The sequence below is a fragment of the Eubalaena glacialis genome, chromosome 8 (assembly GCF_028564815.1).
Source record: "Eubalaena glacialis isolate mEubGla1 chromosome 8, mEubGla1.1.hap2.+ XY, whole genome shotgun sequence".
Taxonomy (NCBI): domain Eukaryota; kingdom Metazoa; phylum Chordata; class Mammalia; order Artiodactyla; family Balaenidae; genus Eubalaena; species Eubalaena glacialis.
In genome coordinates this window covers 59,113,983-59,139,054 of record NC_083723.1, presented here as the reverse complement: position 1 = coordinate 59,139,054, position 25,072 = coordinate 59,113,983, and the positions used below count along the sequence as shown (strand labels likewise).

The window sequence follows — 25,072 nt, the reverse complement described above, 5'->3', positions numbered from 1 at the left end:
AAAAAAAAAGTTAATTCGTCTACTAAATATAGAATTAGTCTCTCAAGTTTCTCTGATTCTAAGGGGATGGATTGTCCCTACTGTTATTTTATTTTTGTTTAAAATTAATTTCTTAAGACTGTTTAGGTCTTATAATAAAAATTATGTTATTATAAATTCCAACGCTGTGATGAAGGGTCTATGTTTTCAAACACAGACAAACAAGGTAATGTTTAAAATATGTTTTTCAGTTTATTAGTGGCGATCAGCTTACTGTGTGCCAACATAATGGTTTCCATTGATAATTACTGTAAACAAAGATCAAAATTTTAAATACTTGGTAAAGGCTTTTTAACCCAAATGAAAGTTTTAGCAGTGTCATGTATTACATTTGATGCCTTCCCTTTTCAAATCAACTATAAATAAAGATATTTACGGAGAAATGGGAACTATTTCAGTATTTATTTGCATTCTTCCTTCCATCCATTGCTGACTTTCCACAATAAAGTGCCTTGATTCTAAACGAGTTGCTGCTCTTGACTTTTGAGTGTAATCATTTGAGAACACTCATGTAGGTCAATGGTACTTAGCAGTTTTTTTATCTCAAGTCATCGTTTAAAAATGTTCACACCTAAAATTAATCTACCACTCCAAGAAAAAGACTGAAAATGGTACTTTTTAAATTCCATAGATTGGAGGCCCTTAATTTCTTCAATACTGTCCTATAATCATCCATATCCAAAGACTGTATTTTAAATTCTAAAGCAAATGCTAAAAAGTCATCATCCAGTAACACAGAGATGAATAATAAAGTAACTTTTTTTCTTTCAGAAAACATGACAATAGAAATATCAAGAAAAAAGTGTAATATAATTCTAGAGTTAGGGTAGGTACGATATTACTCTGTATTTAATTTCTAGCATATTAACATAATACTTGTGTATCATTCTGCAGAGCCAGGCATACAGACAGACATAATTTGACAACAGGTATTTTATGATCTTGTAGCTATAATAAAATATTTACAATTTTACAAGAATCTAATATGATTCAAAACCTTGTAAAATCACTACCCCCGAATCACTCCCTTCCTTTTTGATATAATTTTGATTTTTTATAAAATTAATTAATTTGAATATAAAATACTTACATATTTATACTGTGTATTATCTGCATAAAAACTAAAGTTAGATTGATTAATCTATTTTGGTGATATTAACTGAAAGTAGGCAGTATTATACTTACTACTACATTGCTTGGTGAAAAATCAAAAGTAACTGAAGCTAAATAATTCACACTATTTATAGACATTTTTTCAGAATCACCTGTTTTGTATAGATTGTTTTAAGTACAGTTGTAAAGTTTTGATTTTTAAGAGTTCCTTTGAAGGCATGGCAGATGTTGGTTTTGCTAATAATGCTGGAAAGCACAGCAGGTTCAAAGTTGCAAATATGCTTAACACATATAAAAAAATAGTGTGATTTTCTATTAAACTTCGTTGTTTTCAATTGTCAGTAAACTATAGTGGAAGCCTAAAGTCCATAAATATTTGCTTCTAGACCCTTAAACTTCTTGAGTTTGTATATGCATGTGTTCATGTGTGTTTGGGAAGGGGAACACATGTAAATGCACACTGGAAAATGTTACATATTATAGTTTTAGCATCATTACCATGGATAAATATTGGGGTTGTTTTCCAGTATTTTCCAGGGCTTAAAATTCCATTAGAATTTCACACAGTCATACACACATACACATATTCATACAATCTGGGTATGAGATGCAAGGATACAGAATTTTGGTTCCGACTTTGCCCTGGGTTTATGTATTACATTTACTCTCACCTAGAAATACACAGAAATTATAAACTGCCTAACAAAATATAAATGGTCTCTATAATGCATGACATGAGTTTTGTCTAATACAATTTTAAAATTTCAAGAGTGCAGAAATTACTTTAATATAATTTTTTGGAAATACTGAAACATTAAAACTGTGCTATAAGTAATGAGAGATATATGTGTTAACAATATACCAAAATTACACTGACTTTGTACTTTGCTTTAGTTTCTGCTAGTTCAAGATGCCCTTATAATAATATGAAATGAAATAACTGTGAACATAAATTATAGAAGAGCAAATACAATATCATTCCAGGAAAAAGCTACCTTGGATTGAAATCTAGCTAAAGACCTAACAAATATTAATTAACTAAAATATTGAATTTGGCTAATTAAATTTTATTTTCAAAGAGTATACAGATATTTAACCAGAAACTATTGTTATATTTCTTTTTAGATAGCCAAGAGTTCTTTCAAAATATCCCATCAAAGAAAATGTTCATTCTAACTCCCCAGTGATTCTACCCTTCGTGATGACTAATTGTATTCCCCCCCCCCCTCAAGATGTAATCTACTAATACTTTATGTAGCTGATGAAAACTTCTGTTTGTTTTTCCAGGACTTTAATTACCAGCTTCAACATGAAAAAATAAACTTATTTTGCTATATGGTTATTTCCCACCAAAGGAGGGTAGCACTGTTAATATAACCAATATTCTTAAGAAAGTTGTTATTAAAATAATTGAAGGGAACCAGTTCTTAGATCCCACTTTCCTTATTTCTCCTCAACCAAAATAACATATGCCTATTCAATTTGCCCTATGAAACTTAGGTGCATTGGTTCAGTTGAGGAAGCATATGAAACAATCCATCACATAGGTTTCTCACTGCAGAAAGTAAAATGAACATAAGAGCTTCCGGTAATCGCTAAAGTGCCGCTGACCAAACTGACCTCGGATCCTCTTATCCCAGAAAAGTTATATTGATATCAAATGCTAACTCTATAAAATGATCTCATTCTAAAATTGACTTTTTTTTTTTTCTAATGAGGATGGAAACCTTGCTATGACTAACCTTTTAACTCTCTGTCTGAAGAGTGTTTCACTTATGGTTAGTAAAAACCATTAAAATGAGTGATACTGCTGGCAACTTTCTTGGATATAAACTAATTTGTGATGGGGCATTAGAAGTTCACCCGACCTTGGAATGTAAAAGTCAGATTTTAAGTTTGTGATAGAAGAATCCATCCCATACTAACGCTTAAGAATAACTGATACCATTGCTGCAAAAGAACATGAAATATGCGGCTCATTCATTGTCATTCATGTGGGATCTTACCTAAAGCATTATAAAGGATAGACATTTTTCAATCTTTCAAACCAATATCTGGAATTATCTTCCAGGACTGTTAAACCAATTCCGCAAAGAAAGAAAATATGTAAATATTATATTAAACAAACGACAGCTTACGAAAAGACGGAACGCAGGCTGCACTATAGCTACAGAAGAAAACTCACAACCTCCTTAATTATAAAGCATCTTTTAACAATTTCATAAGGATACAGATAGGTCAGGGCTTTGATGAGTTGCCTGCAAAACTTCAGTTTCTCTGGACTGCTAAAATTTAGTTGGGAGCCTGTGCCTTCAGGCATCCGCATTCAGTAAGGTTCCCCTTTTGCGTGGCGGCTCAAGTTATCCCCAAGTAGGTCTGCGCCTCCTGCGCACACCCAACAGTACCAGCGCTACCCGGGTTGCTGTTTGTTTCCCAGTACTTGTTTCCGATAATACTCACCTGGAGGAGAATTTTACTTTCCACTTTAAAAACTTAGATTTTCTTTTTGGTTAGCATCACATAAATACAACTACTATTAAGAATCGTCTTTCTTCAAGGGTCTGAGCATGTATTTAGTTACAATTCTCTGACACATTCCTTAAAATCCTCTGAATTCCTAGACTGTCTTCTTCCCCAAGAAAGGGAAATTTTTACCATTTGGAATAGGGTGCTATTTAAAGAACTCTGAAATCAGAATTTAAAAAAAAAAACAAAAAACGAAAACTTTTTTCTCATATGCTCTGCCAAGTTCCATTGCAAGTTCCAACTATTGAGCAATAATTTGGAAATCCAGTTAACGATGGGAAAAATCTAGCCACTCAGAGTCGGGAACTTGCAATGGAAAAGTCAAGGAACGGCACCCGCACGCACGGCCAGCGGACGCTGCATCCCAGGGTGCATTCCTCTCCCCATCGCTCAGATGGAAGGTCACGCTTCGCAATCGATTTCACATACTTGTCACTTGTCCTTTTTTCTCAACGCTCTGGTAAACTAGTTTGAATCTTGGAGAGCTTAACGCAGTTGGCTGAGTGTTGCGCTCGGAGAAACACGTGCCCCCAAAATAAAAGGACCAAAGCAGCCTCGCCGAATTTGGCGGCGAGGAGCCAGGGAGGAAAGACCTGTATCATAACGCCCGCCGCCTCGCTCTAGTGCGAGAATCTTCCCAGTCATCTCTCCGCCCCCTTTCGCCGAGGGTGCCCGGCGCGCCCTTACCTGAGCTATCGCTTTTCCTCTTGCCGCCACTTCTCTTCTCCGCCTCCGCGGGTGACAGCGCCTGGCGGCCGTAGTCCCCTGGCGGGCACGCGGCCCCGGTCGGGGTGCTGGAGCCCAAGCTGGAAGAGTTGGAACACAGGACCGGCGGGCTGCTTCCCAGCTCCGGGGGCCCTCCCGAGTCCGGCTGGAGGCAGAGGCTGTGCCGAGCCGCGCTCGGCGGGGAGGACATCTGCGGGAGGTGCCAGTTGGTTTGCAGAGCCTGGTGCTGCTGCTGCTGGTGGTGGTGGTGGTGATGGTGGTGGTGGTGGTGGTGCCCCCTGTGATGTTGGCTGGCAAACATGCCCTCCTCGTTGGGGTATCCCGCGATTATGCAAGACGAGGAAGAAGTGGAGAGCTCGGGATAGGACATATGGTCAGATCTTCCATGGAGGGCGAGAGAGGATTGGGAGAACGGATGCAAGCCTTGCGCGGTGGCGTGAGGGCTGCGCAGGCAGCCAAAGAGCGGGTGTTCCATAGCATGCAAGTCTCGGGTTCCAGGCAGAAGACTTCACGACGGTTCCAAACGCCACCACCCTCTGTTACTTTTCCCTGGAAACCGTGTGACTTTTCCCCCTCCCAAAGCAATAGCCGCCCGCGTTTCGGCAGAGCTCGGATAATCCCGTTCCTGAGCCCTAGCGGCCAGTCTCCTTTACATATAAACACTCGGACCTGGAGGAGCTTCCCTCCGAGCTACTCAGATGTTAAGAGTAGGAGAGGTTGAAGCCAAAAGAAGGTGGTCCCAGAGAACTGCTTTCAAGGGGAAACGGCTCTGAGAGGTTATAAATAGAGTGTAACGTGAGCTGGGGGCTGGCTTAGGAGCCCAGTGCTGACCACATGCGAACTCCCTCCAAAACTCCGGCTCAGTCCGCGCCATGCGCTCGCAGTTCCACTTCCTATCGCCGGCTGGACGCACGCAGCGCGCCCACGCCCGCCCGCCCCTGCCAGCAGCCGGGACTGCAAGCGGCGCGCCTGGCGCCTAAACCCGAGCCCCGGCGGTCAGCGGCTCCCCTTCCCACTCCGTCGGCCAGGCCGCGCCGCAGCGCCCGCCAGCCCCAACCCCGCACCCAGTGTCCGACCTGCTCACTGCGCTCATGAAAGGTGTCTCGTCAGTGCCCCTTGGGCACTGTCACCTGCAGGAAAGCTTGGGCTGCGCCTAACTGTGGAGGAGCACGAAGGGAGCAGTAGGGTTAAGGAAAAAGACCAGAGCTAGCTTGGCGCCCGCTCAGATGAGTTTCTCAAACTTCACATCAACTCGTGCCCTGGGCGCAGTGGCACTCCTAGCTTTTTACAGCCGGTGTCTGTGGGTGGGTTGCTAATGGGCTGGGACGTCAGATCCGAGGATGCAGGGAAGTGACCCACGAGCAAAGAAAGGGCCATTTTCGGTGCTGCAAGGAACGAGACCTGCTGGGGTGGTAGAAAGCATGGGGCGGCGACAGTTGCAGATGTCCTGACTCTGGCATCCTCACCTGCGGTGCCAGGTGGGGTCTTTTCCTCTGCTTTCCGCAAATGTCCTCCCTCCCGATTTCCTAGTCCCACTCCATTTCCTAGCCACTTGTCCACCAAGAAGAACTTTTCCTGGATCAGGAGTATTCCGAAGCGATTACGTCCCGGTCACAAGTGAAGTGTATATTGCACGCACATTTCCAGTCTTTTCCCTCAGGAGCCAGCCCATGTCCCCTTGTTTTCCTCCAGAAACCCATCTCTCTTCCGCTCAAAGATAAATCAGCTAATCGCACCCCTCCCCCCCCCACCCCCGCCATGGTTCCATTTACTGAAAAAATATTACACTTCGGTATCCCTTAAAGTTCGGGTCTCCCTGGTTACAATCTTGCATCATAGAAAATGAATTAGAAAACTTGCCACCAGTAAATTAATGCGAGCGGCGGCTGGGCTTTGATACCGTCACATGCTTGAGGGACGACACCGTTTGCTGGGGGCCAAGTCGTTTACACAAGGTAAGCACGCCGCCCGCTCATAATGAGCTGCAGGAACAGTCGCGTCCTTCCTGGGACGTGTCGCATCAGGAGAATATCGGCGCTCACCTATCCCGCCCGGGACCCCAAATATGCCACCAGCAGCGTCGCCCTGTTATTTTCATTGTCTCAGGTGTCCAGAGGACGGAGACCAGGTCTTTGAAGTTGTTAATGGGATTAATGGGTACAGCAAACTGGGTCAGACATCTGGTTTGAATTAGGAAAAAGTATTGATTAATCTTTGAGAAATGTCACCAAGGCAGAACCTTTTCCCTAGCCCCGTCCCTCAGGCTTCAGCCTGACCATCTCCCTTTTCTTTTAAGTTGTCCTGTAGAATAGTGGCTTTGCAATAAACCTTTACATCCGTGTGAAAGTTCGAATTGTTTTCCAGTGCTCAGAGGTGGGATAGGGTGGGGGTGATCAGGAATGCTGAGATTTGTAAGCGCTGCTTTCTTTAACGGAAATTGAGCCCTATTTTGAGGGAAATTAGTTTTGCAGACTTCGTTAAAAAAAAAAAAAAAAAAAAAAAAAAGCTAAAACTTTTGTTCACCAGCTGCTCAACTTTTCAGTCTGGGTCTGAGCTGGAACCTGCTGCAAGCGTTTGACGGTAAGGCTTTCTTTGCCGATATGTTTTGGGAATCCAATATTGTTTTAGATTTCGAAAGGGGGTGTTCTTCACGTTGCACGCTTGTAAGGGTTTTAAGCGCTCGCAGGATGGCGTCCAGGGCTTAGATCTTAAGAATGTTTCTTCCTGCCACTCCCCACGCCCTTGGCTCTTTAAGGATAAAAAAGGAGGGGATATATTCTTCTAATATCGTCGGAATATTTTTTGAATTTTCATTGTGTTTATGGTTTCAATATGTGCTCTGATATTAAAAGTTAAAGTACAAAGAGGAACACTAAACTTCCCAAACTCGGGTAGCTCCTCTATGGATCCTGGGTGAAAGCATTAAAGGCTTTATCCAAAGAAAAATTTAGGCAACCACCTCCATAAAGTCACCAGAAATATTTATATAATACTGTCTACTAAAAGTATTGTGGAAAATGTCAGACAAGACTAATTAAAGATACACTTGATTTGCACACATCAATAAAAAACATCCATAAAGGTCCTTTTGGTTTGCATTACAGTGGTTTAGAGGGAGAGACACAATTGAGAAATGAATGGATTTGAATTTAACCAGTGTGTTGCAGGTAACCAGCAACTAGCAAACACATAGAAGTTTTCCTCTCCAGGAGCTGCCGCTTCTCCTTGAACCTGCCTTGTGACTGTGCTGGCTTTTTTTTCTCACTGTGTCAGATGTTAACAACATGTCCAGAAATTTCTCTACAACCTGTCTCAGTCAGTCAGCTGAGTGTGGGGCTAAAAGTCTGGTAAAGAAAAATTAGAAAAGATTGGAAAAGAAAGGAGTCTCTTTGAAAGGCACACAGTTAAAAGAAAGCTAGCAGAAAAGGTCTTTTTAAATGTAGACCCAAAACATATATCAGTAAACTTGATGTCTAATAGAAAGTATAATATAAGGAAAATGTTACTTGGAAGAGAAAAGTGTGATTCAAAGGAAAAAAATGTAAGAAAAGGAGGTCTTGATGCATTCCAGAATTAAATATGACTGGTTTGTTTGCTCTGAATTTCTAAATATATATTAATTATTCCATAAAGTTTTTTTTTCAAAAATTTAATTTCTTAGAATATTTGGAAAAACATAAAATATTAACTTTTATTTTCTAGGCCATAGAGAATTTTTTTTAAATGCAATAATAACAGGAAAAATCCCTAGCATTTTCTATAATAGCTACATCAATGTCTACATCTATAAAACCCAATGTTGAAAGATGCCTTTGTACCTCAAATGGCTAATTTCATGGAGAATGGTAAAAATTACCAAATTTATTAGAGAATTTCTATAGCATTCATTTTAAACTATATATAGCACAGTATTTATCCTATATTTACAATATACTTGAATTTCTCTGAAAAATGTTTCATTAATAATATTTTATGCAACATTTTGGTATCAAGCAGCACATTATAACAAGAGGCTGAATATATGAAAAACGTAAGCTGCTCATCTTTTGTAGAAAACATGATCAAAATTATTTTAAACATGTGCTAAGCTCTTTAAACTTGATAAATGTGTATATCTATGATTCCTTCTGCTTAATGAAATGATATTCAATAGTAAAGGCAGAGGTATTTTTTAATTAAGAATATTTTCAGGGGAAAAGGACTTAAATTAAGCAATCTGAAAAATTTATGTTTAAATTCTAAGACTCATGACGATTCTTTTAAGAGTTGCCATTCTTCTGTAAGTTTGTGACATGAGATATGATGGGAATAAAAATATTTAAAATTAAAAATGATCTTTAGCTACAGATATTATACAACTTTATTTTGAATTTTACCTGCTAGATAAAATTGCCTTGGTAACATATAGTCATGATATATGAATTTAAGTATGGAAGATTATGTTGAAACCAGAATTTGTCTCTGAAAGTTTTGTTGAGAGTATAAATATTATTTCTGCTACATTTCTCCAAGAAATAAAGAGTCGGTTCTTTTGAAATAAGGAATTTTGAAAATATATTAAAAGATGCTAAATACTCAATGGTAATTTATGTGATTTATGATGCACTCCATTTTACAAAACTTAAGAATTGCCTTTCTCCAGGAATTATGAACTATAAAATTTAAGGAAAAATTTGGCTATGGCATGTTATTTAGTGATTCTATATATTTTACTGATTTTTAAGATAAATTACTATTTTTACATAACAATAATTGGTGCTTTCACAATAAAATCTGTTATCCTTCTACATATACTAGAAGATATGAATACCTATTCATTACTCTGAAAAGTATAAAATAATATTCAGCATATTTTGTTTTTCTAATTTCTATCTCTTCCTACATTTAGATTTATGACTTCTTTTAGAAATTGGTGGTTTTCTTCAAGTACCATATAGTAAATAATGTGCTGAAAACTAGCATGAAATATAGATTATGACTGATAATATTAAATTTATGATTTAATTAAAAATTCAAAATATATGAAATCTTCCCTAATTCCAGTTGCTTTCCACATACATTTCATGAAGTTTTAATTATATATTTTTTTGTGGGGGTGTTCAAATTAGGAAGACAATGACTACCTCTCAAATTTCAAAAACTTCTAACTGAACTTCCCTTTGTCCACTTGTCTTAAATCCAGAATTATTCAACAAAGTTACTCTAAAATGATGCATATGAGGAATAATTACATTCAATTCCTACATTTTCATTTGCACTCAACTTGTATGTTATTTTTATTGATAAAGTACGCATCTTAAATTTTTATAGTTGAAAATTGCCTCCTTTACATATCTAACTATAAGATGTAGAGGCACACTAATGCAAGACAGTTCCATAATGAAATGCTATATATTACATTATATATTCTATACCATCAAACACATAAGCATTAAATTTCTATCCATATTTTATGGGAAATAAACCATTTCTCCCATGTCATATGCCTTTGATATCAACATTTTTGTTTATAGGAATAAAGGGAAAATTTTTTGCTTACCAAATAAAATGGAAAGTGAAGGCCAAATACAAATGTCTTATAACAAAATATTTTTAAGAGTTTAATATTAGTACTTTGATTCAGCTCAGATTTGTAAAAGATTTTGAGAAACGATCTGGAGTAATTTTATACAAGGTAATAGACATGTGAAAATGGATCAAAACAAGAATGAAAATGACTAAATGACAAATATCTGCTTATGCCTCAGTTGACCTAAGAAATGAGAAGGATGATCGAAGGACAGATTAGGTCAAGGGAAAACCAGAAGAAAGTATTTAACAGGGGGAAAGGCAGAGAAATAAGATAAGCTTAAATATGCAGAAGATAATTCTATATTTGTAATTCATAAGCCATGTACACTTATAATAATGGTAAAAGGATCCCAGGAACATGTTTTAGTTTAACTGGAATTTTAAAAATAAGTAATCAGAAAGGTTCATGTTTAAACATATATATGGCATTTATATTTTTGACAAAAGTAATAAAAACAAAATACAGTTTGAGAAACAGTTTCAAGTAATCACATGTGCATAATATGAAATGTAGGTACAGATGTGGTCAATGCCTAGAAATGTGCAAGCTACTGAATGTTTGAGGTTCTGAATAATTGTTGCCTTCTCGGCTTACAAACCTGTAACCTGATACTCAATGTAGTCAACTGTTTTCCTAAATTTTATTTATTTTTAAAGGATGATTTTTGCTAAGTTGGGGTACTAGTATTTGGGAAGGGAATAGCTGGTTTTCAACAGCCTTCAGTGACTGAGGGGGATAAAGAAAAGTATTGGGCTAACTGCATCCTGGAGCACTTCAAAGTACAAGGGAATCCCGGTAGAATAAATCACTAACCAGAACTCAGAAGGAATATCAACTGTGAGCCCAAGGGCTCAGGATAAGGCAGTTCCTCCTACCATCAGCTAACAGTTTTTGTTTTTACTCACAAGGAGACCTGTGATCAAAGTAAAGCTTTCTCCATACTACATGAGTGTATGAGTACCAGTTGAAACCTCTTCAACACAGAGTGGCATAAAAGATACCCCCTGCTTGGCAAATTCATTCTGCATGAAACTTGCCTTATTACCTCAGAATTGCAGTTATCACTTTTGTCAAATTTCATATTTCTAAAGACTAATTCTTGAGGGCATAAGTAACTAATGGACAGGAAAACAGTCATGATTGAAAAAGTCCAAACAATCTTGGAATACTTTACGATAAAATACAGTAAATCTTACTACTGATCTTGAAAGCGGGCTGCATGAGTAGTGGGAAACCTGACAGTTCTTTTCTTTAATCTAGAGCACCTGTAGCAATCTGCAGCAGCATTTCTGCGCATACCTTATTTAAGATGACTACATGTGCTGGTTTCAGTAGGTGTCTGTGAAGACATACTCAAAGTCAATTTAAATAAATTTTACCCATTATCGAATACAGTAACACCTCTACTTACTGCAAACAGCTTTAAGAATATTTATAGCAAATATAGAGAAATAAAAATGGCTCAATTATGACTTTCTGGGATAACTGTTACTTTTTTTTTTCATAACAAGTTACCATCTGTGGGCCAGTAGTCCCTGTCAATTGCTTATGAGATGCTTGGATTCCTCCAAGTTTTGTTCTTAGTCACCTCTTGTATCCTGCATTATGCAGTTAATGATGTGACTTGATCAGAGTAAAAAGCTGAGTTGCTTTGGATTATTAAGATCAGATTTTCCAAAGTACATGGCCTACCACCATCTGATAGACCCTGCCAAGGCAGATGGCTCAGGCCCAGGTGGCATCACTTGGAATTGTTCTTCCGGGTCCAAAGATAAGAACATAACTATGAAACCCCACAAAAATCTTCACTGTTGCATATGTGGTGACAAAGCTAAATAGGTATCTTTTAAAAAGATATAAAGAGCACATAAAGCTTCTACGTGCTGTAAATCTGAGGTTGTTGAATTAGCTGTTGGTGTTCCTCTTTCTGTAATAATACTAAAGACTTGCCAATCCATGTGTAGTTCTGTTATGCAGATATTATTTTTCTTAAATAGTTAGCAGGTGTTAAATCATTATCATGTAGCATTTGTGAACAAATATAACCTAGTCATGGCTAAAACAAACCCAAAAAATGGGTTAGGTTCCTTGCACTGTAGTAGCAATTCCAATGATCCAAAATTGCTAAATCTCAACTTCACCTTAACAAGTCGCATGTCATTCTCTCTCTGAACTGCATCATTGCCAATCCAGTTTCTCCAGTCAGAAGTAGGAACTCACCCTCGACAAGCCCCTCCATTCTCACCATCCTGTATGCAATCAGTCATTAGGTAGAGTAGTTCTGACTATACCACTTTAATGTTCATTAACTTCATCCTTCTCTCCATCACCAATGCCATTACCTTATTGGGGGGCCTCATTGTTCTTAGCTGGATGACACGGGACTCTCCATTGCAATCTGCTTGCCTAGAGCATCACCGCATCTCCAGAAGCAGGAGGGAGAATGGTTTTGAATCTTAGCTCTATCATTTTCTGACTCTGTGAGTGCATTCATTTGTTAACTCAAAAGAATATTACAATGAATAAATTCAACAATGTTGTGAGTGTGCCTAATACAATGCCTAACATAAACTTAATAAACGTGGAATACATTTAAGTTAAATCTAGAGCTGTGCTGCTAAATACAGCCTCATGTGGTTATTGAGCATTTGAAATGTGACCAGTCTAAATTAAGATATGCTTTAAGATTAAAATGCACATCAGATTTCAAAGACTTCAAGTGAAATTAATAACCTTTTATACTGATTATATGTTAAAATGATATTTGATGGATATACTGGCCTAGATAAAGTACATTATTAAAAATCAATTTTCTTTCTTTTTCCTTTTTTAATATAGCTACTAGAATATTTAAAATTACAAATGTGGCTTATATAATATTTCTCTTGGACAGTGCTGATCTAGAGGATGTAATCTAACTTTTTCTCTGTTTTATTCTCTCCCTCACAAATAGGTACCAAATTACATATAGATCTGTCAGAATGATGTAAGACCTGAAATCTCTCTGTAAGTTGATCCTCTTGACCCCATGATTAGGAGCTTCACAATGTGGTACCACACCTGGAAATCTCCAGAACAAGACCTCAAGGAAACACAGGAAATTCCTGGAGTGGCAAAACATCCTATTTGAAGACATTCAATTATTTCTCTGTGCATCAGGAGCATCACTGTTAATTAACTATTGATATGCTTGAAAGAGTTTGTTTAGCAATAGCCCTTGCAGAAAAAAAAAGAGCCGTGTATTATTCATGATGAACTAGGCAATGCTGCCACAACGAGTTAACTTCTACATCTTATTCCCTTGGCAAAAGTTTAGTTCTTATTCCTGCAAATTTTGATGCAAGATGGTTGGCTCTCCAGGCAGATACTGACCTTGTGAAAGAGTCATCTCAACATGTTCCTCCATAACAAAACTCCACAGCAGGGGAAGATGGAAGTGGAGGGTCACACACCTGGTCTTATATACTTTGATGCAAAGGTGATACATGTCATTTTTACTTACAGCTTGTGGGCCAGAACAAAGCCTAATATACCTGCAAGGGGTCTGGAAAATATTCTGAAGCACATGGCTGTTTGGTGAGCAGTAAATGTTTCTGCCACACCAGGCTTTGGCAGACTTCAAATTTGTTCCTAATAGGCCTAATTTACACCACTAACTGTATATCCCTTGAGTCTTCCTGGAATATTTTGTTAATGTTTTTCTAGCACAGTGTCTGGCACAAAGTATTCAATAAACATACTCAGCAGAATACTTAGATCCATAAGTTTCACTTTATCTTTGGACTTCAGAACCCATGTAGCTGCTATATCATATCAGGAAAGTGTAACTGCAACTCTAACTGCAATGGAAATTAAGATAAAATGCTCAGCCCAGCTTCAATTTTGTTTTGTTTTGTTTTTGATTTTTGTAGTTTTTGCTTTGTTTCTTTGCTCCAGAGCAGAAGTTCATACCTAATTGTCACTGGACTTAGAACAATAGTTGTGTCCACACACAATGAGAGTGGTTCAAATTCTTTGGGGAATTTGTCTTCAAGTATCTGAAGCCGTGTTGGGACACCAGTCTCTATGTGTAAATTAGGTTCATTCCCTTTCAGATGTATTTTATTTTCAATCAGTACTGTCCATTCTGTAATGGTTCACTGCATAGACCTGAAGATGACATTTTGGGCTGTGTCTTGTATTTGTCACTTCCTAGCACTTTGTGGCCAGGTTAATTAACTTTTTGTGTCTAGGTTTTCTCATTTCTAAATAAAAATGTTTATTTCTATAATTTCATGTTGACAAACTAGCAAGTCGATCTAAGTCTAGTAAGTGTATGTGTGATACATTGATAGATATTGTTATCATAATGATAATTTTCATTATCATCTGTCCTAAAGATCTTATTCTATCTAAAAAGAAGTCCCTGTAAAAAATTTTTCAAAGTATTTACTTATATATATTTATTCATTCCACTATTTCCCCAATTAACACTCTAATATCTTAAAACATCTTGTCCTAAGATTCCATAAATGTTTGTTGAATGAGTAAATGATATACTAACGATAAATGTAACTCCATTCTCAGCATTTTGTACATAATGATCATACATTTAGGTTGCACACATTTCACTTGACTTTTTTACTTGCTTCAAAATATGATTTTAAAAAACCTCTCAGCATATAAAACCTAGCAATTGGGGTGAGTGACAAAAACTCTTCAGTATGGCCAAAAGGACTATTAAGTTCTAAGGGAGAAGCTATCTAACATTGCTTAACTATAGTACTTTGGAATAAATTTATAGTAGCATTTGGCACATTTTATTTTAGGTTTTATTGGATCTAGGCTTTGGTTTAAAGGTAACGAACATTTTTTAATAGTAGATGTTTAGTGGGATAACAAATGGACTAATTCTACCTTCCATTCTGTTGAAATATGCAACCCCTTGAATTCCAAACAATTAGACATTTTAACGGTGAAACAAAATACCCCCAAACAAGTAACATTGTAGAACTTAAGATTTAACATCTATGTATATAACTTATGCTTCATTTATATATTGTGTATATGAATTATGCTAAAAGTAAGCTAATTGTTACATAGGTAATGTTCAGAACTCGCTATATCATCTATGCCTGAATAATCTGAGATAGCTATATTAGATAAACATGAACCTACATTTTATTATGCCGATTAAAATTTCTATTATTTTAGAATTGAAACTCTTCCTAGTTCCAGAAAGTTCTTCTGGTGATTTACAGAACTTGATATAACAAAATAATTTAACACAGAGAAAGGAAAACCTCCTAGAGCAGTCATTTCAGAACCCTAATTATCAGAAGGACCCTCTTTTTTCTTTTACAAAAGAAATTCATTATAGAACCAAGTATGTGAAGTTAACAGAGAGAAGCAGAGCAGTTATGATGGACTCAGGTAAAGGGAATCTGGTAGCACATGGCTAGTGTTTTGCCTTCTCCTCACCTACCACAGGTTTGTGGGTAGTACCTACAAAGAAACAAAAGAGCTAGGGACACCAACCTGAAAACCACTAATCTCACTAATATATACAATCCACCCAGTAAAATGGCCCCTGAAATGCCATACCTGTGTTTTCCTGGTCCACTGGTTTATTTGATAGGCACACTCCTGGGGTAAATATTTGAACCACATTATTTTCTTTTATTTCTGTCTTCAAGTGTCTAGTCATCAGTTCCTTCAGATTTTCTATTTTAAAAAAATATATAAAGTTAGATTGTCAAACTTTATGACTGTAGAAATACTTTTAGTGGAGAAAATTTTAATGTAATAACCCTATATTTATCAAGAGTCAAAATTAGAGAAAAAAAATCTATATGAGAAACATCTCCATAAGATCTGAACAGCGCAGTGTTACTTAACAGAATCCAAAAAGGATCTAATCCGTACAGAATTCAGTGCCAATAAAACAGATTGCCAGACAGAAAAGGGGGCAAATGACACAAACTTCTAAATTATCAAAGAAAAAATACATATGATCAAGAAATATAAAAATATTGCAAGCTACTTGTAATGAAAATGCAAGTTAAAGATGACAGCATTTTCCTTCTACCAAACTGACAAAGTTTAAAAAACAAGTTATCATGACAAGGATTTAGGAAAATAATAAATCTCATACACTACTGGTAAGAGTGTAGTTAAAACAGATTACCAAGACAAAATCAGCAGTAAATGTTAACTTTTGATTCAATAATTTCAGATGAATTAATATATTCAAAGGAAATAATCAGATATATCAAAAAGTTTGTATATAATCAATTGTCTGAAGTGATATTCATTGTATTGAAAATGTACATCTAAAAATAAAATTGATTAAATGCTTTATGATAAATCATTATGATATAGTGCAACTATTAAAAATCATGTTCTAAATAAGAATCTAGAATTATGATATAATTCTAAGGAAAAAAGCAGGCTACAAACATATGTAAAAGATGATCCAAAAACAACCACACCATACATCTTTGGTTTGTATATATATTTGTTATGTATATTATATATACACAAATATATGATATCAATAGATATACTCAAAATGATAGCAGTTTAATGAATGTTATCTCTGGTTGGTGAGATTAGTAGATATTTGTATTATTTCTTCAGATGTTTCAAAGTTGTTTTCTAATTTTATAATGAAGCTATGTCACTTTCATAATCAAGAAAACATTATTATTTCTATACAATTAAAAGATGCCCTGCGAAGTAGAAAAAGTCTCTGTGGTTTGAATAAACTTTTTACATGTTAAATAGTTCCATCATGTATAGAAATAATCATCATATAATTATTGACTGACTAGCAGCTTGTGTCAAATACAGTGATTATCTTTGCTATACCTTTCCCTTAGAAACTACTGTTCCTCTTTCTAAATAACATCCATCAGTCTAAAACTGTATTATTATGCTATCTCCAATTTAGAACTACTAATCTGAATTGACTCAGATGTGAAAAGATTCAGTTGTCTGCCTGTACAGTATGGTGAAGCATATGGAGTGCACTACACCTAAGACCGAGCGTTCACACTGGCTGCATGGCAGTGTCTGGAGTATAAACTAAGGTGTTGTCTTGGACAAATATAGTCCTTAACGGTTTGAGTTACAGTAAATTTGAAACCAATTCTCCCATGTGTGAAAGTAGAGATTGAGCAAGGGATTTTTTTTTGGCAATGGCAAGGTTTAATATTTAGTGGGGGTCAGAACAGTAGAAGGTGTTCTCATTAATGTATGACAAGGAAAAGTTCAGAGTATCACATGACGCCTTCCATTGTTTAAGAAGCATGAGTTGCTACAGTGTTAAAGCAGAAATTCACAGAGTTCCAGCATCTTGAGATTTTCACACACACTGCAGAGCTCAAACTGTTACCCTTTTCTCCCAGTCGATATCATTTTGGGAAATACGTTATTTAACTAACAATGCAAAAATAGCACATTCAAATTTCTAACACATAACCAAAGAAGTTTTCTTTCCTTACTTGATAGTGAATGTATTGCACAAGAAAACACAGTTTAATATCCATGTGCAGTAAAGAAACATCCTCTCTCTCCTTTTCCCTCTCCTCTCTCTCCCCACCTCCTCCATCTCTAGTATATGACTTAGATAATGTTATTGATATCTTTAATATTAAAATACCCTTGGCATCATCAGAGTTTAAATCAGGCTGGAAATTCACTGAAATGTAAAATTAACAACGAATCTTTTTTTTTAAAATAAATTTATTTATTTATTTTTGGCTGATTTGGGTCTTTGTTGCTGTGCACAGGCTTTCTCTAGTCGCAGCGAGCGGGGGCTACTCTTCATTGTGGTGCGCAGGCTTCTCATTGAGGTGGCTTTTCTTGTTGCGGAGCACAGGCTCCAGGAGCGTGGGCTTCAGTAGTTGTGGCATGCAGGCTCAGTAGTTGCGGTGCACAGGCTTAGTTGCTCTGCAGCATATGGGGTCTTCCTGGACCAGGGCTCGAACCCATGTCCCCTGCATTGGCAGGCGAATTCTTAACCACTGCGCCACCAGGGAAGTGCAACAACAAATCTTAGGGCTGGAAGAGAATTTAGAGCTCATCTAGTTCAATCCTCTTTATTTAAAGAATACAAAGGCTATTGATGACTTGTGAATGACCCATAAGGTCCTAAGTTAAATTCGTTGTAATGTGTTTATGGGCTGTGACAAAATTTAAATCTCAGATGGCTGACCAACAAACCTAATACTGCATTTCAAAACACCACTGATGTTTGCTATTATTTGCTTATTATCTTCTTTAAGCTCTCACTAAGGATCTGAAGAGGTCTTTCTCATATTTAGTTATATTTTGTTTAACTGGGGAGGAAGAAACATGAATATACCTGATATTAACAAACATAGGAATTCCCAAATTCTAGATGAATGTCCCTTACAAATGATAGCATACTTTTATATTTTCCAAAATTTTTTATTGAAGTATAACATATATGAAGAAAGTGGGCATGGTTCTTTTTTTTTTTTTTTTTTTTTATTGCACTATCGTGCTGAGTGCAGTGAGAGATTCAAGGTGAAGTCTGGAAGGAAGAAAAGTTAAACTGCCTAAATGAGTCACCCAGGGCTTCATGAGAAATAGACCCAGGAGCCAAGTCCTGATGGTTGAGCAGGAGTTTGCCTGGTAAGTGGGACTAGAGAACTGCTGAAGGGTTGTAAACTGCAATCTTGAACAAAGTAACGCAGAGCACAGTTCTAAGTACTTCCCATATAGCACTTCCTTTAGACCTCACAGCAGCCTTATGAGGTACTACTAGTGTCATCCCTGTTTCACAGATGAGGGATCTAAGACGGAGACGTAAAGTAACTTCCAAATCAAACAGCTAGTGAGTAATGGAATGATTGGAACCCAGGGCAGTCTGGCTTCAGATTCTAGAGCATGGTTCTATTTTAATGAGAAAATTGTTCTAAGAATTTCCTTAAGATAATAAACCCAATACAGTTCTTTAGCCTTAAAGGTACCGATGCAAAAACAAGAAATTTACCAATTGAAATGTTCATTATTCATCATGACTTTCTCTCCATACTTCATGAGAGCTGCATCCAGCCAGGCCACAAATGACAGTCAAAGTAGCATTGACTTCTCATCTGGTACTTGCTTTTGCTGGGGACTTTAACGTAACTATGGCCCCCAAAGAACTGTGACATCGCTTAACATTGCCATAGTAGCCAAGCTCATTTACAAGGGCACATGTATACAACAACATGAGCTATATGATGTGTGTATAAAAGGAATTTTATCTGGGAATAATGAAAGTGTATTACTGAAGCACTTGTAACATATCACTTAATTACCATTGGTACAAGCATACCTAATTGACTTCTTCCCTATTGCTATTACTGCATACATATTTTATTTCTAAAATGCTAATATTTAACAAGCATGCTTTTCAGTTGGAGAAAAATTCAAAGCAAAATTTGTTTTTTTTAAAAATTGGGGTATAGTTGCTTTACAATGTTGTGTTAGTTTCTGTACACCAAAGTGAATCAGCTATACGTGTACATATATCCCCTTTTTTGGATTTCCTTCCCATTTAGGTCACCACAGAGCACTGAGTAGAATTCCCTGTGCTATATAGCAGGTTCTCATTAGTTATCTCTTTTATACATATTAGTGTATATATATCAATCCCAATCTCCCAATTCATCCCACCCCTCCTTTCCCCCCCTTGGTGTCCATATGTTTGTTCTCTACGTCTGTGTGTCTATTTCTGCCTTGCAAACAGGTTCATCTGTACCATTTTTCTAGATTCCACATATATGTGTTAATATACAAAATCTGTTTTTCTCTTTCTGACTTAACTTCACTCTGTATGACAGTCTCTAGGTCCACCCACATCTCTACAAATGACCCAATATGTTCCTTTTTATGGCTGAGTAATATTCCACCGTATATATGTACCACATCCATTCATCTGTCGATGAGCATTTAGGTTGCTTCCATGACCTGGCTATTGTAAACAGTGCTGCAATGAACATTGGGGTGCATGTATCTTTTTGAATTACGGTTTTCTCAGGGTATATACCCAGTAGTGGGATTGCTGGGTCAAAATTTTGTTTTGGTTAAATTACAAAGTTAATTTGGCTATTAGTAATTTGACCCAGCATTTCTAAGTGGTCTCAGTTAATACAAACTTACATCTTGAAAGAACTAATCTGATGATTGAGAAAAGTGGACTGCCCTAATTCATATTAAAATATATGTGTGAAATATATATTATTTTTTTATCCTCTTAAAATTTTAAAGATTATTCTTTTATTTTGTGTAACCAACTCTAACTAAAAATAATTGTCCATAAAAGTCTCCTTGCAAAATATGTACTACTGAAACAGTATTAGGATTTATACTTAAGGAAAGTGAATAGCAAATAATTTCTATTGGCGATAAATTATTACACACTTTGAAGTTCCATCATCTACTAAAGCATCAATACTCTTATACTTCAAAAGAACATCTTAATTCATACCAAAATAAACCATATGTAAGCAAATATTTTCTCATAAAATAATTATCCTATATACTAGGGAGAGTTTGACCCATGATTTCTATGTATTTTTTATTGTAAAATGATGAAAAAACCAAGAAGTTTGTGGCAAAAATCACAGTTTTAAGGAAGAAAAGAGGTTCAAGATTACATTGGTATAAAAATGTGTGTTAGACGGAGAAAAACACATGATTTTATATTTTTATCTAATGTCAGTAGTGTACCTCTCTTTTTATCTTGACTTATTTTGTTCCCATCAAAAATTTTATAATATCTGATACATTGCCCCTGTGGTAATAGGAATTAAAAAAAAAATACACCTGACACAATGATGGGAATATTTGGCTCTAATATAGGCCATATATTTCACATTTAATAGGCCAGATATGGCTTGGATCCAAAGGTGAATGCAACAAATTTACAATATAAAATTTGCCATCAGCTCAGCATTTCCAAAGGAGGTGTCAAGAATATGAATATACACCATTTTGCTTATATTTTAAAAATTAAGCTTATTATGTTGTTATTAGATAATAAGTCTTTATGGAAAACTTAAGTGTGACATTTAAGTACGTGCTCTACGTGGATTGTAGAATCAGACAAATCAAGGCCTGAATGTCTGCTCCGCTATTTACTATCAAATGACCTTGAAAGTTAACCTCTTTGAGCCTCAGTGCCCTTCCTATAAAGAGATCAATTGTAGTTAGGATTAAAAGAGACCGAGCATGAGAAAGACTTATACAGTATTTGGACTTTATCAGTCAGTCAAGAAATTTTAGTTCTCCTCCTTGATTTTAATATCATCATTACAAGCTATATTTAGTCATCAGAATAACGGTAATGAAAATGGTGATTCTTACCTGACGTGTTACATATATACTCACACGTATTCACTCAGTATTTTTACAGGTGTATCTAATTTAATTACCTAATTTAAAACCTCATTTTTCAAGACTCCCACTCTTAAAAGTGTGTGTGTGTACATGCATGTGTGTGTATACCCAAGATTTTCAGTGCTTCTTTTTTTTAAAATAAATTTATTTATTTATTTATTTTTGGCTGCGTTGGGTCTTCATTGCTACGAGCGGGCTTTTCTCTAGTTGCAGCGAGTAGGGGCTACTCTTCATTGCAGTGCGTGGGCTTCTCACTGTGGTGGCTTCTCTTGTTGCGGAGCACGGGCTCTAGGTTCGCGGGCTTCAGTAGTTGCGGCACGCAGGCTCAGTAGTTGTGGCTCGTGGGCTCTAGAGCACAGGTTCAGTAGTTGTGGCGCAAGGGCTTAGTTGCTGCGTGGCATGTGGGATCTTTCCGGACCAGGGCTCGAACCCGTGTCCCCTGCATTGGCAGGTGGATTCTTAACCACTGCGCCACGAGGGAAGTCCCAAAGTGTTTCTTAATAAAAATATTTTTTCTCTATTTTAGTCATGTTAATATGAACATTCACAGAATGAGCTACAAAATACAGATTAGACTGATGTTAGCGTTTTTAGAAGTCTATGTTTATTACAAATCTTCACAATTGTTTCCTTAACATCATAGATTTTGACAATTATATAACTGGTAAATAATATTAACCATGTGCCATAAAAGAAAATTACACTTCTTTCAAATTACACTTTTAATCAAAACATGTCAATATTGAGCAAGAATTGTTAATCAAAATAAAATGAAAACCATTTTCTATATTTATGAAGACAAGCATTACTGATTTAACTGACAGAGAATGTACATATAAAGCATGAATATTCTACCATTATATTTAGTGAAAATGAAAACCTTCAAGTTAATTTTAATAATTTGGTTCTATAGTGGAAAAATACAGGTTAAAAATGTCAAAAATATACCTTAAAATAAAAATAAATTTCTATCATTTAAAAACATGAATCAATGCTTACTTCAATAGGCACTAAAGGATATACAGATCCTTATGTTTGCCAGCATTTGGTTATATTGATTCTGGTTTGAAATAAGTGACAACCAGTTAGGTTTAAAAAAAAACGTTACAGATTTTTCTTCTGCTTTATCTTTTCCCATTGGACCTCATTTTTTATTTTAAATATGTTATATGTAAATAATTGCTCATTCTGTACTAAAACACTTCGGGTTTTAATTATTAAACACTTACCCAGCTTTGCTAGATAATTGTTAATAATCCAATAATTCAACTAAGTCAGACATGATATAAACCCAAAGACCTCCAAAGAAGTGTGTATTATAAAGGTAATATTTTAAAAGAAGAGTCAGATTCCTGTCCTAAGGAAACTTGCTGTATTTTTAGTAAGAGAAGATTTATATACATGAGGAAGCTAGATATATAAAAACAGACTTTCTTCTGTAGTTTATGAATGTAAAAAAAAGGCTTTATGTATTAGAGAGAATTGCAAAGCTTCTGTAGGAAGATAAAACAGCATAAATTTGAAGGAAGTTTGAAATTTCATTTAGAGGGAGTGCTTAGGCATTGTTTGGGCAGCAAGTTAGACAAATAGAATTGTCAACTGATTATATTTTAGGATCAGAAAAGTAGTTATTAATGGTCACGGTGTGCATCCTTTAGGAGAACTAGGAGAACGTTGTTGTAGTTGACAGAACTGGAAACATCAAAAAGGGATTTCATCTAGAGAGGAAGGTGGTGAGTTTTATATTAAATACATGGGATTTGAGCTGATGTTTGCTTACTGAATAGATCCCTTTATTAGATGAACTGGAGCATACATTAGAAGTAAGGATAAAAGTAAGACTTGGTTGCCAAGTGATCATTGAAGTTATGATGATGAATGAGCTTTCTGAGAGTATAAAAGGTAACAATATAAAAATAAGAATTCAGCTTTGGTAACCTCACAGAGAGAAAGAAAAGAATTGAAAACCAAAAGGAAGGCTTGTCCGATGAAATATTAGAGAAGCAAGTGGCAGACATAGCACACTATTCTGAAAGCCAAGAGAAGAGAAAAATTTTATAAATGGGTGATGAATAGTTTCAAGTAGCGTAGAGCTACTGTGGAAGATAATATTTGAGAAAAGACTCAGAAAAGGATATAGTTAACAGCATACAGAATGTTTCAGCAGAGTATTCCTGGATCCGGAATGCAAATGAAAGAAGGGAATGCAGCACTTTTCAAAAATTTGTACAACAGCCAGAAAAAAGAAAATAGTGCAGTTATCTACAGGAGAGGCAAAGATAGTAGAAATGCTTTTGTTTGTTTTTTCCTAAGGAAGAAGCAACTTTTGAGAAGTTAATGTTGAAGGAAAGAAACTGATTATGTTCTCATTACTTAATACATGTCAATATTTATTGAGTGGATAATTGAGAACTAGTTGGAAAAGGCAAAAAATAAGGAAAAAATATTTCTTGGAAGTCAGAGAGGGTTACTATAAGTAAGGAGTTTGTTTGAAGGAAGAGAGAGAGAGAAGTATGCTACTTGTAAAACATATTTTAAAAGTCATCTTATCTTTTCTATACATTGGGATGGGATTGTGGAGCTTTAATAAATTAACACTTTGATATTAAAGAATAATTATTAAAGAATAATAAGAATTTGTAAATAATAATAAGGAATATTGCTTGGAGGCCTTGGTTTACATTTTCCATGTACATTTTTCTTTCAACCTTACTGTTTAAGGATGCTGGAGTTTGATATACAATATTCTCCTTATGTATCTGTAATCAATTCTACAATACATAAGTAATAAATAAAACAATTACTAAATTTTATAATATGTAATAATGTAATCAAAATATGTGTATCAACATTCTGACCAGTAAGAACTTGGTAAAGAAAATCAGCTAAACAACTCTCTCATTAAGACCTCGGAAAGTTGTTAAACATGCAATTTTTAGACACGTATCAGAAGAAAGTACTTTGGACTTCAGATCAGAATTTTAAAGACTCATTCTTTCATGCAAATTTATAACTTGCTTTGTCAACCTTAAATCACACTTCATCATTCTATGAAATGATCAAGAATTGACCATTAAGTTCAATCAAGCAACTCTCCTCTTTGCTTAAACTTAAGGTAGCATGTTTTCCCAATACTATCTTAGAGGAAACAGGAAGCCACATTTTGGATCTTTGAATCCTTGCATAGTCACATATGGGTCACTCTCTCACTTACTTTATTTTGAACTACAAACCACCCTTTGGAAAGACATTTAATCTGAAGTAACTTCAATTAATAATAAAGTAAATGATGATAATAATAATTTTAATGCTAATAGAAATCATCCATAATAGAGTGTTAAAAAAAAAGAAGGAAAAGAAATTTAACACAGATTTAATTTTTTTTCCTAGGAAATGTTCTCAGAATTACAAGTGTTAGATATCTAATTAGTTTGGGGTCCTGTAAAGAAGTCTTTTAAAAATTACTTAAAAATAGGGAATGATTAAGTTGTGAGATCAAGCAGATACACTTCTAGGAAAAATAAAATAACGTCTTAATATTCTGCAACCAGTACGTAAAAAGTGAGATAAAATTTCATGTGAAAGAATTATGAAGTTTTTAAAAGTTCTGTGTCTCAAAACTGTAGAAGAACGTGAGGATTACGTACTCTTGAAAACTGCCTTGGAAGATTCAAAAAGTGACTCCTGTATGTCTGAATGCAC

At 35.8% G+C, this 25,072-nt stretch overlaps 1 protein-coding gene across 1 annotated transcript in view; it reads right to left on the bottom strand.

Moving 5' to 3' along the window:
* Positions 1–4,879, bottom strand: part of MEOX2 (mesenchyme homeobox 2) — a 63,449-nt gene extending 58,570 nt beyond the window's left edge. Inside the window, exon 1 of the mRNA XM_061197728.1 lies at positions 4,366–4,879. Within this exon, the coding sequence (XP_061053711.1) occupies positions 4,366–4,879 (514 nt within the window). The remainder of the gene's footprint in view (positions 1–4,365) is intronic.
* Positions 4,880–25,072: the final 20,193 nt, after the last annotated feature.